Here is a 19,326-nt window from a genome sequence, read left to right on the forward strand (position 1 = left end):
TATAACTAGATGTGGTCTGAACAGTGTATGAATTAACATAAAACAGAAATTTAAGTAGTAAATAATAAAAGCACAATTTTACCTTTCAATTCTCCGTGACCAATCCTTCCTAGACGGCCAATTACAACTCGCCATGGTAATGAACTCATTTGTACAAGTCCTAAGCACCACTCCCAAAGTTTCTGTAGACCAAATCTTCTAGCAGATCCTTTTTTCCGACGAGCCCTGTTGTACGGAATAAAGAGAGTCATATGTATTTCTAAAATTCATACAATGATATTTGAAAAGAGCTCACATTTTTGAAAAACTGGTCCCTTAATTTTAATGCTTGACACTTTCTACACAAATCCTAAGCAGGAATATATGTAAAATCATAGGGGTGGCATGCTAGTTTGTGTTGTTCTTTTTAAACATACATTAAAACATGTACTTAACTTAGAATGAAAAACTGGCCCCGAACCACTTAAATTCACCAGAAACACTGCTCTAAACGAGATTAGCAAACTTTTTCCTTAAGGGGCCAATATTTTAAGCTTTGCAGGCGATCAAGATTCTATTCCAACTGTTCAACTCTGCTGCTGCTGCAGCATGAAAGCAGCCACAGATAATACTTAAACAAATGAGTGTGGTTGGATTTGGTCCACAGGCTATACAGTTTGCCAACCCTTGCTCTATACTTTAAGTTGAAGAATATTAAACAAAACACCCCACACTTCTCAGACCAAACAACACTGCTGTGGTTTCTCCATGCATGTCCTTTATTAGGCAAGTATGTAGCATAAGCACTCTGTGGCTGAGCAACAATAGCTACCATTTATTGAGTACTTACTATGTACCAAGCAGTATGCCCAATTTACACATAATACCTCATTTCATTCTAACAACACTATGAGACAGACAAAATTATCCTCCCAGTTCTACAGAAAAGTAAGCTGTAACTGTAACTCAGCTTACTCAAGATCACAGAGCCAGTAAGTGGGGATTTGAACCTAGTCTCCATGACTCTAGAGTTGGACCTCTTAACCATTCTCTTATTCTACTTTCAGAAAAATGGCAGTACTATCTTTGTATTGGAAAGGAGGTATTATTCTTTCTCTACTTTCTCATCCTTCACAGATAAGCATCCTCATTTCAAAGCTCACTTAATTAGTACAACTACTCTAGAAAATCAAAACTGTGTCAAGGAAATATATAAAGCACTGCTTTAAGGTTTATAAAATAATCAATAAATCCTCATAACCAACAGTATAAAATTAATGTTTCTGTATTCTGCTTTCCCAGCCCTAAAATCTAATAATCATTAAATATTTCTGCACATGACCAATTTCTGAACTTAAAGAATAGAACCAGAGCTGAGCTGCCAGTGAAAAGGCCAGGTGACTCAACTGGTTAGAACACAGTGATCGTAACACCAAGGTCGCCGATTCGATTCCCACATGAGAGCTGCGCCCTCCACAACTAGATTAAAAATAACGACTTGACTTGGAGCTGAGGAGTCCTGGAAAAACTGTTCCCCAATATTCTCCAAAAAAAATTTTAAAATAAAATAAAATAAAATAAAAACTACTGCATGGATTTGCTTTTCAGGATCTCATAGGCAGTGTTCACTAGCTTTGAAACATGTTACTAGAAATGTCTATTAAGTGGTAACTCAATATGAGGCTCACCTCTTGGACCTATTAGTTGTAACCTTTATAATTAATGGCCCTATCTAATTACTACCAAGAAGAATTCTAAAAAGAAGGCCACCATTTTCAGAAGACACTGTAACATTTAAATGATAAAATTTTCAGTCAACAATTTTAGTAAAGGAAGTCAACTCAGTTAATTTAGGGACTATGTTAGACAGTACATGAGAAAAATAAATATTCTAGCATGCTTTACTAGACTATTTTTTTAATTGCAGAGGGCTTTCTTTCTAGTTCCACGTTCAAACTTTTCAAGCTAAAATCACTGCCTCCAGCTTTATTACGTAGAATTTAGGGATTTTAACCTCTTTTTGTCTGTGTAACAGAAATTAATCAAAATTATTTTTAATGCTATTAATTATAGAATATAAATATTCATACAAAAAGGTGAAAACACCCCCACTCCCAAGACTTAATATTTTAATGTACATAAATAACCTTCAAACCAGTTTTTAATCATTCAAAATAAAATGTAATAATGTGTGTGTGTGCATTTTTTAAAATGGGATATAAAGAAATATTTCTTAAAAATATAAGTACCTATTTGGAACATCGATGTTAATGATACACGTTTCTAAAAGTTCTCCATATAGATCTGTGCAAGAAGCAAGAATCCATCTTTGATCATGTGATAAACAGTAGCCCACGAAAAGAACATTATATTTCTGTCCGGCTTCTCCAAATGTTTCTCCTAGCTCTGTTTGTTTATCCTTCACAGGAGCCAGAATAAAAGGAGGTGTATAAAGCCGAATACACTCTGGTCTCTGTAAAATAAAAAATTAAAAAATAAAAATTTAGGTACTATGGTACTGCACAATCATAGAAAAATCTTTGATTGAAAATGTGATATATTACCTCTAGCCAATCATAAGATAATTGAAAAATGACAGTTAAACAGAGAACTGCACTTAGTTTTGTACAAAATGATAAAATGTATAGTTTTTCAATATTTCTAGTCATGGAAAACATACTTACATCAGGGCTTTTAAGAGCAGTTTCCATGGCTAAACCTGGACCAAAGCCAGTCAATGTTTTCACATTGGTTGATGTTGGAAGGGGTCTCCGACACTGGGTAAAGGCCGAAAAAGCCAGGGATTTTAAATGCTGGGTATAGATTTGTCTATCTTCATGCTTCACAGGTTGCAACAGGTACTGACAAGGAACAATCTGAGAATTATATGCAAACGTTACACGTTAAACTTCGAACAAGAGAATGAAAAGGACTGTGGGTCTAAAACTCCAAAAACTTCTAGGAAATTTAAACAAAATCAAATTAAAATGATAAACTAAATAATTACATTTATTTATCTATTACATAGGTTTTTAATAGTCAATTTTACCAGTGGGCTATGTAAAAACTTCTAAAAATTTCTAAATAGTAGTTACATTAATATTGCCATTGACTAGTACTATTATAGTCTATAAAGAAATAATTTAAAATCTCTGCAAACAATTTAATGTGGTTAATTTCTTTCTACTTTTACTTGCAACCTGTCTTATTTAAAATTCTAGCTTATATAGATCCATATTCTTATTTTTGTATTTAAGCTTAGGAATTTAAAAGCTGGGTTACAAAAGTAACACAGCAGAAACATTTAATGTACTTACTGCAATCTTTTTATTCTCCATTATTACTGTGTTATACTTATAAAGTCTATTTTTCATAAACTCTCTAAGATATCTAGTATAATATCACTTAAAGTAAATTCAATGTAACAGAACATGACCTATAAAATCAGTTGGGATACAGAACAGAATCTCTGAAACGTCTGTCAACATCCAACTGTTTTATATAAATTTTATTGGCAACATTTATCATTCTTACCTGTACAGAAACAGTACTCTTAATATGAGGAGGAAGAGTCTGAACCATTTCCAGAAAGCATCGAAGTAGCCCCAAAGTCCATACATTAGAGGAATTAGTGCTCTCATCTTTATTTTCATATGTAAAAGGATCAATTATATAAACAACAATTGCAGGTGGATAAGTGATTGCATGTGAATCACCATCTGTGGGGATGCCCACTTTATCCCGATCCATCGTACTAAAATTTGAAATAGAAAGTAGGACAGTTAGGAAAAAAGTTGTACTGTATCTTTCTTGGGGTAGCATCAAAGCAGATTCTTAATACCCTCTCATCCTTTTTTGGGTGGGGAGCTGTCACAGAGCCTCTCTAAAAATTAGGGACATCTCTTTCTGTTCAAAGAGAACCATAAGCATTGTATATACAATTTCATGGTGTACAAAGATCTTTTTATTGAGGTCTTGCATTAAAAAAAGAATTCTTAAAACCATAAAGTATCAGCAACACTAAAGAATTTACTGCGTAAGTTACACTGAGACAAAGATAAATTAAATGAGCTTTTCAAGATCACACAGCTTAGACTAGCTGGCTAGCCTAAGTGCTAGACTAGAAAGAAAGCAGATTTCCAAACTTAGTCAATGTTCTACTACATTTTTAGCTATACATCTTCATTTCATACTACCTAACTTCAAGGTGATTAAGGGTCATTCTTTGATGGTGATTTTACTTTTTTTTTAAACTTCAAAAATATACTGAGATGTTCAAGATGGATGAACGATCTGCGTAATTAATAGTTTGTCATTTCTCACATAAATTAGTGTAACTTTGGGCAAAACTGCATCCAGATAGCTGAAAAATATAACCAAGCTCACGCTAACCTAACCTGTAAATCAAAAAGGAAGCTTAATAACCTTCTTCATAAAAGGAATGAAAAGTACTGTCATCATATCATTACTATTGTCATTATAAGTAATATAAGCATTTGGAAGCATTGTGTAAAGCACTTAATGTACACTAATGTACATTATATTCTATTGCTCCCATTTTACAGATAAGGCAACAGGCTCAGAAAAGTTACATAACTTCCCCCCAAATCACACAGCCAGTAAATGGCAGAGCTGAGATTCAAATCTTGCTACAACTCTTAAGTCTCTGAACAGGCTGGTTCAATAAAGACTTCTAAATGACTGGAGTGATTTACACAGGCAAATCGACTTGACAGTTATGTCACAGAACAGATTCAAACAGTTCGACTAAATGGCTTTCAGGGTCTTAATTCCCAGCCTGAAATTCTAAATAAATAAAATAATAAAGTCTTTATGAAGAGCCATTATAATTTTATATATAAAATATTCCACATTATAAAAACTAAAATTTCAAGGATAAGACCAAAAGTTCTTTACAAGTTCATTCACAATAACTGTCTTATTTAGACAAGAAGCATCATATATTTATATTTCTACAAAATTCATATATTTAAAAGTACCTTTCAGATACATCGGGATGTGGCTGAGGGGGAAACGAAGACGATTCTCCAGAAATGCCAGCTGTCTGCAGAGCTGATGACTGTGGCCCTCCTAGCTGGCCATTTTGCACTGCACTCGCTTGTGTAGACACAGATCCTGCAGCACTACTGTTCATACTGCCAAAGGGTGGAAATGAAGGTAGTTTACTTGAGGACACTCCACTATTCAAGTTGGAGGAGGAAGAGGAGGAAGCTGAAGTTGTGGTCAAAGTTGAATTAGCTGTGGCCACTGAAGAAGAAATGGCAACACCTGAAGTCACTGTCATAGTGCCACTCGTCACAGATGCCAGGGTGGCAGATGGAGCATTAGCATTTCCAGTATTTGTCATCTGAGGTGAAGTAATCAAAGACTGACTTGTAGGGACAACTAAATTTGGCTGGGAAAGCAGAGAGCTGTCCAATGGCTGGGAAGCAAGATAAGGACCTAAAGATAATAAAAACAGGCAGGACATTTACTTTTTTATTTCACTGATAGGTTCTTTATTTACTCAATTATGTGAATAATATCTAGTTGATGCTTCTTTATTAACTACCCACTGCCCCAAGTTGCCTGCTAGTAGTGTAGCACATACTAGCTTCCTATTTCCCCTCGAAACTGAAGAAACAAATGTCAAATGGAACTGAAAAGGTAAATCAGCATTTGCATACAAAATAAAGAAATGGCTTCCATGAAAGTATAATAAAATTCTATTTGCTAGGCATAGTTAATTAAATATAAATAACAGTATCTAGCAATTTTTTTATCAAACCATTTAAAGGGTCCCTAAATCAGAAGTTGAATAAATATTGACTACACTGGGAACTAATTAAACATAAAATGGAGAAATGTTATCATGAGGTTCAAATTATAGGAATGTGTAATGAGATTCAATATTTTAGTTCTGTGTCTCTTTGGATTAAGTCCAAAGTAAGTCCATGGATATTTAATTCAAGATATTAAAAGCAAGTCTTAAACAGCTGTCATTTCCTTAGATTCCAAAAAAGAACTGGTGTTGTAGAGGTAACTAACTCAAAGTTATTTTATCTCTAAACCATTAACAAGTCAAGAATCTTAATGTTGATAAACTTTACTAAATAAAAACACAAATTCATCAGATCCTACAGAAGCAAAAAAACTGTTTAAACCCACAATTTCCTCCTAGCTGATAGGATCCCTATTGCAGGGACCAGGAAACTTTTTCAGATGGAGTCAGATAGTAATATTTTAGGCTTTGCCGATCAGTCTCTGTCACAATCACTCAGGTCTGATTTTACAATACAAAAGCAGCCACAGACAATATGTAAATAAACGAGCATGGCTGTGTTCCAATAAAATTTTATTTATAAAAACAGCTGATGGACTGGGCCACATTCTGCTAACACTGGCTTTATACAATAAATGCAATTTTAATACCTAGGTCATATCTGCAGACTTGTGCATAAAGCTTCAGTTTAGAAAATGCTTCATTGTTACCATCAGCTGCCTGAGAAAACCATTCTGCTACCAACTTTTCTGATAGTTTCTTTGATGCAGTAGATCCAACTCTCATGATCCCATCTGTCAACAGTCGAGAAATAGGTCTATGTTGACCTAATCGACAGGACTACAAATATATACATAGAAAGCAGAATTAGTTAAAGTATTATACTATTTGAGTACATATTATAATAAAAAGCATTTAAGTTATTTAAAATAAATTTTATCACTTATAATTAACATTTGGGATAAAAATATAAAAGGTAAAATGGTGCCATTGGTCTTTTTCCTTTTTACATTAGAAATTCATTAAATTTCTTTTAAAATTAAAATATCTCCAATGAAATAAACACCTAAATAATAATGGCACCAGAACAACTGGACTTGAATAATGAAAACTTGCAGGACACAGAAATAAGTGAGCATAAAAATGTAGACATGTTAAGTTGTACATCGATCTCCCCCAATTCATGTACATAAATATACATATATCTCCCCCCAAGTCAAATCAAATAAAAATTGACATATAAATATAGTATGTATTGCCAGCTCTCCCTCCAATTCTGTGGAGGGAGATGTTTGTTACAAGAAGTGTACGTTCAAGTATGTTTACTACACTGTATTAAGAAAATTTAAACAGGATTTCTTTAATACTTTCAAAGGCTTTAATAATCTAACATGAATAGTGAATCTCTACAAGGTAATATAATATACAATGTTTTCCCAAACCTATTTAACTATGGAACTTTTTTCTAGGAAGATTTTACAGGACTAGTGTTCCAAACAATACTCTTTGGGAAGTACATCTACAAAACACACTACAGATATATCTTGTAATTAAGTGGAACATTTATTTATAAGGAGTTAAACCAGCACAAACTAATAATTAAGATTGTAAAAGAAACTGAATTTTAAAGACTTGATTTCCAAGCATTTATGGGAAAAGGTATAATGAATTAAGACGTTATGTCCCACAGCACTTTAAATCTGTAGTGATAGACATAACATGAGAATTGTAACTTAAAAGGTTAGACAAGAATTTCAGAAATGAAATGGATTTTACAGAGACCTAGCATAGCTTTATTTTACGTATGAGGAAAGTGAAGCCTACTGTCAGTAGAGAATCAGGACTAGAATTTTTATAAATATAATTTTCCCTTGGCTATTTAATAATGCTACTCTTTGTTTATAAAACAGATTATCTTAAATGGGACATATATGCTCTCGATGTTTATTCCCCAATATGGCAATTACCACCATGACACCATGGCACACGTATCTAACAAAGGGCCTGGGTCAAATGCTGTAAAGAATGTAACTGGCTAGTATAATAACTAAATAGCTGACATCAAAGAACTGACATCATTACTATTCTGCCCCAATCAACTGAACTAACCAACATAATTTACATATAAATATACAAATCATAAGGCAGGTTTAAAATGCCACCTCTTTTTAAATACCTACCTCATATATTGCAGTGAGATCTCTAAAAAAGCTTTTGGCTCCATTTAACAAGGCTTCATTTTCTGGACACAGTACAACATAGGCTATATCTCTCTGAGATCCATAGGGTTCCAGCATAAGTCTCTCCCAATAAGGGAGAGCAAATGGAGAAAGCACCAGAAAATCATAATCATAACTCAACAAAAATGTGGGGATTGGCAGTGGTTCCGGGGATTCGTCAGTTCCTAAATAAGAAAGACGTATTTTAAGAAAGCATTTAAAAGCAGTACATGTCTTTTTAACTGGCAAAAGTTACTAAAGTCATTATTAGTAGTAAAAATATCTGATTAAAGACAAAAACACCTAAAGCCAGTGATTGAAACTTTTCCAGTTAGGAATTTGCTAAATGGTCTTAAAAAAAAAACAAAAAAAACATATTCATTATACTTTCCTTTAAATGTAAAAAAATTAATTTGAATGAAAATACCTAGAAGTACAAAAAAAAATGGGAGGGGAGTTTTATTTTTAATAAATTTGGACTGTGGAATGCCTTTCTAAGCCTAACACAAAACCTATCCATTTAAAAACTGATTACTCTGACCATAAAATTTAAACTTTGGTATGAAAAAAAGAATAAACAAAGCCAAATAACTATAAATTGGAAAATTGATTTGCAATGCATTGACAAAAGTTAATATCCTTACCACATAAAAGGGACCTATAAATCTAAATCCATAAATTTAAAAAATGACCAAAAATACCTAATAGAAAACCGGGTAAAGGATATAAACAAAGTTCACAGAAATAGAAACACCTCTTATACAAAAAGATCCTGAATCTCATTAAGAGAAAGCAATTTAAAATAATAGCAAACAATTATAACATTTACTATGTGCTAGGTACTGTTCAAAGATCTTTATACATATTAACTCATTTAATCCTCACAAAAATAATATAAGGCAGATACTAATATTAATCTCATTTTAGAGAGAAAAAGCAGGAATGGAGAAGTTAATCAACTTGTACAGTATCAGACAAAAAGTGGCAGAGGTGGGATTAGAAACTAGGAACTCTCCTCTCATGGTCTATATGATTCTGTTCTTAAGTTATCCTGTAATAACCTTTTTCACCCATCTACTCAGTACCGTACTGGCAAGGGTTTGGGGAAACAGGTATTTTACTGGTAGGAGTTTAAATTGATACTGTGGAGAGTAACCTGGCAACATTTTTTTTTTAATTACACACATGCATTAAGCCAGGGATGCGTGCATTATAGATTGTAATGATATAAAAAGTAGACTGGTAAAATAATATCATATGGAAAGAACAATGGAATATATGCAGGCCATTAAGCAAAAGAAAAGATCTCTCTATATGTATTGATCAGTAAAAACTCGTGTGTGTATGTACACAATGCATTCTAAAATCATGCATAAAAGTGTAAGATTTCAATGTTAAGAATTATTATTCCAAATATATTTTAAAAGCTCCAATTACATCCCACCTTTCAGAGCCTATCTTCAATAGATAATTCAAACATTTTGAATGTTCTTTTCTACTACAGTTGACCATACACGTACATGTATATACTATATACTAGGAGTATTCATTTGCAACTTTTGTCATAACTAGCAAATTTCTGTCTGTTTTTGTTTTTTCCCCACCTTTATAACAAGTATTACCTCTTCTTTTTTACCTCCTTTTTTCATTCAATTTTGTAAAATGATGATTTACAACAAAAGTGGTGTTCAGTCTTTTAAAAATCTGTGGCAATGTGATTCTTCCTTCACATAAAATCTTATTGGCCAGTCTAATACGTAAAAACAGATCTAAGTGATGCTGTTCTTTCTAAAGTGGGGTGGAGAATGCAGTAAATTGAATGCTGGAAATGTTGAAAATAAGAAAGTCTGAGACTGACCACACTGGCCTTAAGCCACAAAAATATTTAAGAAAAGTAAATATGCTTATTCAAGTTGGGAATAGAAACTGAGAACTGATATAAAATCAGCCAATATACATTACGATGAATTACTTACCATAAGAGCCTCGGCCAGCCATTTTATGAAATTGTTGCCAAGTGAGAGGACCTTGAACACCCCAAGGCCTTACTGTCCTTTTTTTCTGAATAGCATCCTGAAGAACTGGCTGAAGAGATAGGAGCATTCGAAGTATATCCTGTGAACACTGCATACTCACATCTACAACCATTAAACAAAAAAAGGTAAATAAGAATTGCTATTGCCAACACAAAGAAATCAAATTTTAAGATAACAAGAAACATAGCTAGGGAAAATTAAGTATCTGCTTTACATGATTTTATATATAGAAAACCTTAAAGACTTCACCGAAAAACTATTAGAAATGATAAATACAATAGTCTCAAGATACAAAATCAATATGCAAAAATCTATTGTGTTTCTATACACTACAAAAAATCTCAAAGAGAAATTAAGAAAATCCCATTTACAATCGCAACCAAAACAATAAAATACCTAGGAATAAATTTAACTAAGAAGGTGAAAGACCTCTACACTTAAAACTGTAAGACATTGTTGAAAGAAACTGAAGACAAAAAAGCAATGGGAAGATATTCCATGTTTAAGGATTGGAAGAATTAACATTGTTAAAATGTCCATACTACCTAAAGCAATCTATACAGATTCAAAGCAATCCCTACCAAAATCCCAATGGCATTTTTCACAGAAATAAAACAAAAAATCCCAAAATTTGTATGGAACTACAAAATATCCCAAATAGCCAAAGCAATCCTGGGGAAAAAAAAAAAAAAAGAAAGGAACAAATCTGAGCTACCACACTCTCTGATGTCAAACTATACCACAAAGCTATAGTAACTAAAACAGTATGGTATTGCTAGGAAAAGACACATAGATCAATGGAACAAAGTCAAGAGTCCAGAAATAAACTGACAAATGCATAAACAACTAATTTATGATAAAGGAGCCAAGAACATATAATGGACAAAGGTACAACTCTTCAATAAATGGTGTTGGGAAAACATGATAGCCACATACGAAAGAATGAAACTAGACCACTATCTTGCACCATATGCAGAAATTAACTCAAAATGGATTGAAGACTTGAATGTAAGATCTAAAACCATTAAAACATAAAGAACAAAACATGGCGGTAAGGTAAACTCCATGACATCCACCTTAGAGATGTTTTGTGAATTTGACTCCATTGGCAAGGGAAACAAAAGCAAAACATATATGGGACTGCATTAAACTAAAAAGCTTCTGCATAGCAAGACAAGCCTATCAACAGGAGAAAAAGGCAATGGATTGAATGGGAAAAGATATTTGTCAAACATACATCAATAGGTTTAATATCCAAGATATATAAAAACTTATGCATTTCAACAACACAAAAACAACCTGATTAAAAAATGGGCAGAGGATATATATAGACATTTTTGCAAAGGAGACATACAGAAGAGGCACATGAGGAGATATTTAATGTCACTAATCATTAGGAAAATGCAAATTAAAGCCACAATACCACTTCACACCTGTTAGAATGGCTATCATCAAAAAGACAAACTACCAGTGCTGGAGAGGATGTGGAGAAAAGGGAACCCTAGTTCACTGTTGGTGGGAATGCAAATTAGTACAGCCACTATGGAAAACAGTATGGAGATTCATCAAAAAAATTATAAACAGAACTACCATATGATCCAGCTATACCACTTTTGAGTATTTATCTGAAAAATACAAAAACACTAACTTTACGAGATATACGCACCTATGTTCTTTGCAGCATTATTTACAAGAGCGAAGATATGGAAACAAGCTAAGTGTCCATCAATGGGTGAATGGATAAAGATGTGGTACAACATTTTAGATCTCACTTCCTAGCTGCTGTTGTCAGTTTTAGGCTCAAATAAAATCTTACATAATTTCTTTAAAAGAAAAGAAAAAGGATGTGGAGTGTGTGTGTGTGCGCACACACACACCCAAAGGACTACTACTGGGCCATAAGAAAGGTGAGAGCCTGCCATTTGCAAGAACATGGATGGACTCTGAGGGTGGTATGCTAACTGAAATTAAGTCAGAGGGAAAAAGACAAAGACTGTATGATTTCACTCATATGTAGAATACGTATTTTTAAAAAATGAATAACAAAAATGTCAAAAACAAAACAACTCATAGAAGCAGACAACAAACTGGTGTTTACCAGAGGGAAAAGAGGGTAAAGCGAAGAAGAAGGGGATACAGCAAAATGGGTAAAGGGGTTCAAATGGTGACGGATGAAAACTAGAATTTTGGTGGTGAGCACAATGTAATGCAGATGTCAAATTATAATGTTGTACACCTGAAACTTATATGTTATAAACCAATGTTACCTCAATCAAAAAAAGAAGATTAAGTATCTGCTTATGCAGAGAACTATATGAAGTTCTATTTAAAATGATCTGCAGAAATGGTCCTTCTGGGTACTTAAAACCAAGATCAGATATAATAAAAGTTGTAACTCATCTCTATAAAGATATCATCCATTAGCTCATCAACCAATTTATAAATTTGTCAAATAATTTTCTTTTTGTATTTACTTTAGTTGTTTTTGGTGCTTATAGGTCTTTTACCAGAAGAACTCCGCCTCACACTGAAATGAGTTATAAATTATGAACCTTAATTATCACCACTATGGTAAAATGATCAGATAGATAAGACTGGTTATAGTGACTGAAGCTTAAGTTGCAAAAAATAGTAGACTGTAACAACTCTGAAATACAAAATTTGTCCAGTAACAGGTTAACTTGCTCACACTGCTAAAAAGTGTTTATATCCATAGTTATTTTAAAAACCTAGATTTATAGATTATCAAATTTCTGACTATCCGAATAGATATGAAAGGTGCTGCTCTTAAATGTGAAATGGTTTAAAAAAAAAAATCACTAAATGTTACTGATATAATCTGCCGCCTTCACCCCCTGCCCAGTATGGTTCAATTGTACCATTAAATCTGTTTGAACACTGTATTCCATTAAATCATTAAATTCAACTTTAATTCATTATTATTGTTGCCTGTTATTTTTGGCTTTAATTTCCGATGTCTAAATAGCGTACAGAATTAGAAGTAACTTAACTTCAGATGACTGTTTAATAACTAGAATGCTTAAATAAACTCACAAATATAATAGAATACTATGCAGTCATTGAAAGTGATAACAGAGCTGTCTTAAATGAACTAATGACTAAAACACTGGTAAATAATAAAACAGGTTATAAAACTATCTATGGAAAATATTTTACACAAATAGAACTATGTATTTATATGTGAATATTCACATAAAACAAAGTCTACAAAAGGTGTCACTGGCTAAGTGTGTTTATCATAATCACATGGGAAACTTTTAAAAACATATATGCAGAACTTGCCCTGAGAAATTCTGACCCAGATGAGGCTCAGGAATTTGTATTTTGATTTTAATTCAGCAAGATTCTCAGAAACACTCTTTGTTTTAAAAAATATATTTATTGAAGACCTACTATGGGCCAGGAATTATGCTAGCTGCTAGGAATACCGTGTAAATAAATTCTTATTCATGTCTTTAGGGATCTTACAATCTTATGGCGGAGACTGGCCCCCAGTGTGGTTCAGTTTTACCAAGAATATAATTGCATATTATGCCAAGTGCCGTCTCTATTTAAGCTGAGACCTGTTTGGAAAGCAGTGCTTTAAAAGGATATATAATGATTTTTAAGAGTGATCTTACAAGACAGACACATAGATCAATAGGATAGAACTGAATGTCCAGAAATAAAACCTCACTTTTATGGTCAGTTGATTTTTGACAAAGATGCCAAGACAATTTAATGGGGAAAGATAATCTTTTCAACAAATGGTTCTAGGACAATTAGATATCTACATGTAAAAGAATTAAGCTGGACCCATTCCTTATATATGAAATTTAATTCAGAATGTATTATAGACCTAAATGTAAGTGCTAAAACTATAAAACTCTTAGAAAAAAAAACCACAGGAGTAAATTTTCATGACTTAAAGTTAAGCAAAGCCTTCTTAGATATGACACCAAGAGCACAAATGAGAAAAAACACATTGTCAAAATCAAAAATCAAAATCAAAAATTTCTCTGCTTCAAAGGATACAATCAAGAAAGTGAAAAGATGACCCAGAGAATAGGAGAAAATATGTGCAAATCCTACATCCTGGGACTTGCCTGCAACATATAAAAAAACTTGCAACTCAATAATAAAAAGAAAATATAAAACCTATTTTAAAAATGGGCAAAGGATCTGAAAAGACATTTCTCCCAAGATATACAAATGGACAATAAGCACATGAAAAGATGCTCAATATCATCACTCATTAGAGAAATGTTAATCAAAATCCCAGTGAGGCAACACTTCATACCCACTAGGATGACCATAATCATTAAGACACGTAATGACAAGTGGTAATGAGGATGTGGAGAATGTGGAACCCTTACACATTGTTGGTGGGAATGTAAAACAGCACAGCTGCTTTGGAAAACACTTTGGCAGTTCCTCAAAAGATAAAACTGTTATATGACCCACCAAGCTCACCCAACAGTAATGAAAATGTGTTCACTTAAAAAAACTTGTAACACAAATGTTCATAGCAGCATTACTTATAAAATAGCCAAGTGTGGAAACAACCCAAATGTACATCAATGGACAAGTGGGTGAAAAATATGATATATCCATACAATGGACTATTATTTGGCAATAAAAAAATGAGGTACTAATACGTGATACAACATGAACCTTGAAAACATTACGCTAACAGAAAGAAGCCAAACACAAGACCACATAGTACATGATTTTATTTATATGAAATGTACAAAAGAGGTAAATCAGTAGAAACAGAAAATAGACAGGTGGTCGCCTAGCCCTGGGAGGTAGAGGTTGGAGGGAAATAGGGTGTGAATGCTAATGGGAATGGAGTTTCTTTTTGAGTTGATGAAAATGTCCTAAAATTAACTGTAGTGATGGCTACACAACTTTGTGAATACTAAAAACATTTAATTGTACACTCTAAATGGGTGAATTGTATGGTATGTCAATAACACTGTTTAAAAAAGAGTGATCATGGAGTGGTGTGATGGTGGGGTGGGGCAGAAAATATATGCAATTTTTACTTCCACTTTTCCATTTTGCCTAAATTCTTAACTTTACAGTCAGCAAATATGTATTTTTTGTAATTAGAACAAAGCTTTATGTAATAAACATCGACACAAAAAAAACGTTTTGATGGTTGCCAGATGGGAGACGGGTTGGGGTGAGTGGATGAAAATGGAGAGGGGATTAAGAAGTATGAATTGGTCGTTACACATTAGTCGCAGGGATAAGATAGTAGGATAAGATACGGAATATTGTCAATAATATCATAATAACTATGTATGGTGTCAGATGGGTACTAGATTTATTGGGGTGATAGATGGGAGGAGGTTGGAGGGCAGGGTGAAAAGGTGAAGGCATTAAGATGTACAAATTGGTAGTTACAAAATAGTCATGGGGAGGTAAAGCAAAGCATAGGGAATATAGTCAATAATATGGTAATAACTACGTATAGTGCCAGATGGGTACTAGTCAAATGAATCACTTTTTAAATTATATTAAATGTCTAACCACTATCCTGTACACCTGAAATTAATATAAAATTATACTGAATATCAACTGTAATTGAAAAATTTTAAAAGGGCAGAAAAGATGAAAGGGAATGAGAAGTACAAATTTCCAGATATAAAACAAAAAAGTCACGGGAATGTAATATACAGCATAGGGAATATAGTCAATAAAATTGTGATAGCACTGTACACACAGTGTCAGACAGTTACTGGACTTACCATGGTGATCACTTCCTTTAGGTATATAAGTGTTCAATAACTATGGTGCACCCTTGAAACTAATATATTGTATGTTAGCTGTATTTTAATAAAAATCTTTAAAAAATTGTTTTAAATAAAATAAACATTCTGATTAAAATATACAAACTACAGTTTGTACATTTTTAATTCTTTCAAACAAATATTTCAACACCTTAGACATCTACTATATGTCAGACACTATTCTAGGTATTTGGGACATCAACAAAAGAGACAAAACCCTTACCCTTACACAGTACTTGCATGGAGTGAACGTAATGGAGTGAGAGATAATTAACCAATCAATAAATTACACAGTATTTATAAGGTAATAATCGTACACCATGGCAAGAGGCAAATGAAGCAGGATGGAAGACATGAAGACAGATTTGCAATTTTATATTGAGAAAATGACCTCTGGTAAGATTTAAAGGAGAAAAGAGAGTTACCCACATAAATACCTGGGAGAGGAAACAAGGCAAAGGTCCTAATGTAGTAACTTGCTACTATTTCATGATGCTGCTACTATTTAATGAAAGTATTCCAATATTGCATACTTATATTTTATAGCATTATTATTTTTTATAATGAAAATTTTAAATGGAAATTAAGGGCATTTCTCTTTCTGTGAGTTTTGAATTATTTCTAATACAGTTCTTGAGATGAAATTCACCTTTATGGATGCATTTTCTGTTTACATCAATGTTTACTGTTACAAAAAATGTACACAAAGTAAGGCTCAATATTTTCTATTATTTGGCGAATAGGTTGGGTCTTTCTTTCCCCTGAAGTATAATTTATGTTAAGTTGGTACTTTTAAAAAAACTTCTTATTGAGGTATAATTGATGTGACATTATACTAGTTTCAGGCGTACAATGTAATGATTTGATATTTGTATATATTGTAAAATGATCTCAAGTCCAGTTAACATCCATCACCATACATAGTTAAAATTTTTTTCTTGTGATGAGAACTTTCAAGATGAGTTGGTTCTTAAAAACAAATAATGACAATAAAAATAGAGTAGCACTAATGCTATTGCTGCTATTACTACTATAACTACTGTTAATATGTGAACTTTCTTTGTCCCAGGCACTGCTCTGTTTTATATGTATTAGATCATTTGACTGTATTTTTTAAAATTGAGGCACAGAGTGGTTAAATAATTTGCCCAAAGTCATAGTTAGGATATAGTGGTATGAGTAGATCCATGTTTCAAACCCAAGCAATCTGGCTTCACAGCCTATGTTCTTATAGCTAAAAATAATCCTGCCCTTTGTTTGAACATCTATGACATTTATTTATCCCTTTTAAAAAAGAATATGGTCCTTAAGTACAATGAGTTTTATAAACCATCAAAATCATTAATCATGAACAATATATTAACAATTGGTGGATGCATTGCCCTATCTTATTTCACAAATTGTCTTTAATAATAATAATTTAACAAACAAGTATGATTTCACTGTCCAAGAATCAGAACATTACCAAACAATCTTATTAAGTGCTTCTCTCAAGCCTATCTCGCAGTTTTTACGAATTAACCACTATCCTGAATTTTATGTGCATCTAAAAAATACATTTAGTTTTGCTTGTTTAGAACTTTATGAAAAGGTATCTTACCACATATAATCTTCTGGGACTTGTTCCCTCTACCTGCCTTCAATACTAAGATTCATCTATTTGTTATATATAGTTTTATTCATTTTCAAAGCTTACATAACATTGTATCTGTACTATCATCATTTATCTTCCTATCGATGGCCATTAGAGCTATTTTCACTTCTTTCAACCATACATTTTATTACAGTTTTAGTTCTCAAGTACTCTGTAATTTAAAGGTATGGTATCTTCCTATTTCCCAGAATACGAAGCACGGTTTTTGCACATGTGTCAAAAATGACTGAATTAACAAATGACACAAGGAACAAATAAGTTATATGGCACATACAACCTAAGAACATAGACTCTTACCAAAAACCATATTTTGAAGGAGGTTAACTCTATAATAACCAAAAATTAGAATAATCAGTGGTATATTGAGACATCTTTTAAAAAGTGTAGGTTGGCTATGCCTGAAAGAAAACTATCTAATTGATGATTTTAATAATAATAATAATAATAATAATAATAATAGCTTATGTTAATTCAGTACTTAGTAAGCACTTAGTATGGATTAACTCATTAGATCTTTATAACTCTATACAAGTATTTGACATTGTATCTGGATGACAGTGTTTGACATTGATTATCATTTTCTCAATCTTCTAACATTTCCTAGACTTGGCTTCCAGGACACCATACTCTCTTGGTTTTCCTCCAACCTACCTCCTTAGTTTCCTATCCTGGATCCTCCTCTTCTTCCTCACCTCTAAATGTCAGTTCTATCCTTGGACTTCTCTATCTACAGTCACTCTCTAGGTTAATTCATCCAGCTCCATAGCTTTTAATACTCATAATACACACGCAAAAAAAATTTAATCTCCAGCTCCAACCACTCCTCTAAATTGAAAACTCCTATCTCTAAATGTGTACTTGAACTCCTCCGCCACCAATGTTTCCCTCCTCCGTGATTAGCATTCATCATTCATCCAGTTGCTCAAGCTATTCTTGATGCCTCAGCTTTTCTTACATGTACCAGCAAATCCTGTAGGTTCTATTTCCCAAATTATACCTAGTACCTACTACTTATGTCTCTATTGCCAATCTAGTCTAAGCTACCCAGACTACTGCAATTGCCTCATGACTGATCTATCTGCTTCTACTCTCACCTTTACCACCCACAACGCAATAGCTAGAGTGATCCTTAAATAAAAAGATCATGTTACTTCTCTGCTCAAAACTGTCCTATAGCTTCCCATCACTTTTAGAATAAACTATAAAGACCTTACATGGTTCATAAGATCCTACACGTGTGTGATTTTGGTGCCTGGTCAGTTCTTAAAAACTTCATCTCCTAATAATCTACCCATCACCCAGTTCACGCCAGCAACACTGCCTTCTTACTGATTCTCAAGCACAGTAAGCACACTCCTTCCTCTGGGTCTCTGTACTGCTGGAAACACTGTGCGCTCGGTGACACCCACTTTTTGCTCAGATGCTGCCCCTCAGTAGTATCTTCTCTAACCATACATCTAAAATAGCACACTCTTGTCATTTTCTTCCACTGCTTTATCTGCTTTTTTCCAAATCCCTCGTCACTATCTGATACTATATAATTACTTTGTGTGTTAATTTTCTCTTCTTCACTCAATTATAGGCTCAAAATGGGCAGGATATATGTTTGTTTAACACTACTTTATAAAAGAACACTGCCTAGCACACACTAAGATCTCAATAAATATTTAATGAGTGAATGTTGAATAACGCGATCTAGCAATTTTCTGCTAATTCACATGTGCAAATTACCTTTTATACTTCTTTGTAAGTGCATAATTACAGACTTATAATAACCATGCTTTTATCGGTGAAATTAAACTAAACTGCTAGGAAATTCTCCCTTTAAAAATGTCATTCTTAAAGGAGTTTTAAGTCC

General features: G+C 33.1%; 1 protein-coding gene across 1 annotated transcript in view; it reads right to left on the bottom strand.

Annotated features, from left to right (window-relative positions):
• MED13 (mediator complex subunit 13) overlaps positions 1–19,326 on the bottom strand; it is a 93,852-nt gene that overhangs the window by 12,433 nt on the left and 62,093 nt on the right. The window contains exons 17-24 of the mRNA XM_081029865.1: positions 9,957–10,118; positions 7,942–8,165; positions 6,412–6,601; positions 4,980–5,442; positions 3,514–3,733; positions 2,664–2,855; positions 2,229–2,452; positions 83–225 (exon numbers count right to left, since the gene is read on the bottom strand). Of these exons, the coding sequence (XP_080885991.1) occupies positions 83–225; positions 2,229–2,452; positions 2,664–2,855; positions 3,514–3,733; positions 4,980–5,442; positions 6,412–6,601; positions 7,942–8,165; positions 9,957–10,118 (1,818 nt within the window). The remainder of the gene's footprint in view (positions 1–82; positions 226–2,228; positions 2,453–2,663; positions 2,856–3,513; positions 3,734–4,979; positions 5,443–6,411; positions 6,602–7,941; positions 8,166–9,956; positions 10,119–19,326) is intronic.

Source organism: Rhinolophus hipposideros (genome assembly GCF_964194185.1).
Source record: "Rhinolophus hipposideros genome assembly, chromosome: 20".
Lineage (NCBI taxonomy): Eukaryota > Metazoa > Chordata > Mammalia > Chiroptera > Rhinolophidae > Rhinolophus > Rhinolophus hipposideros.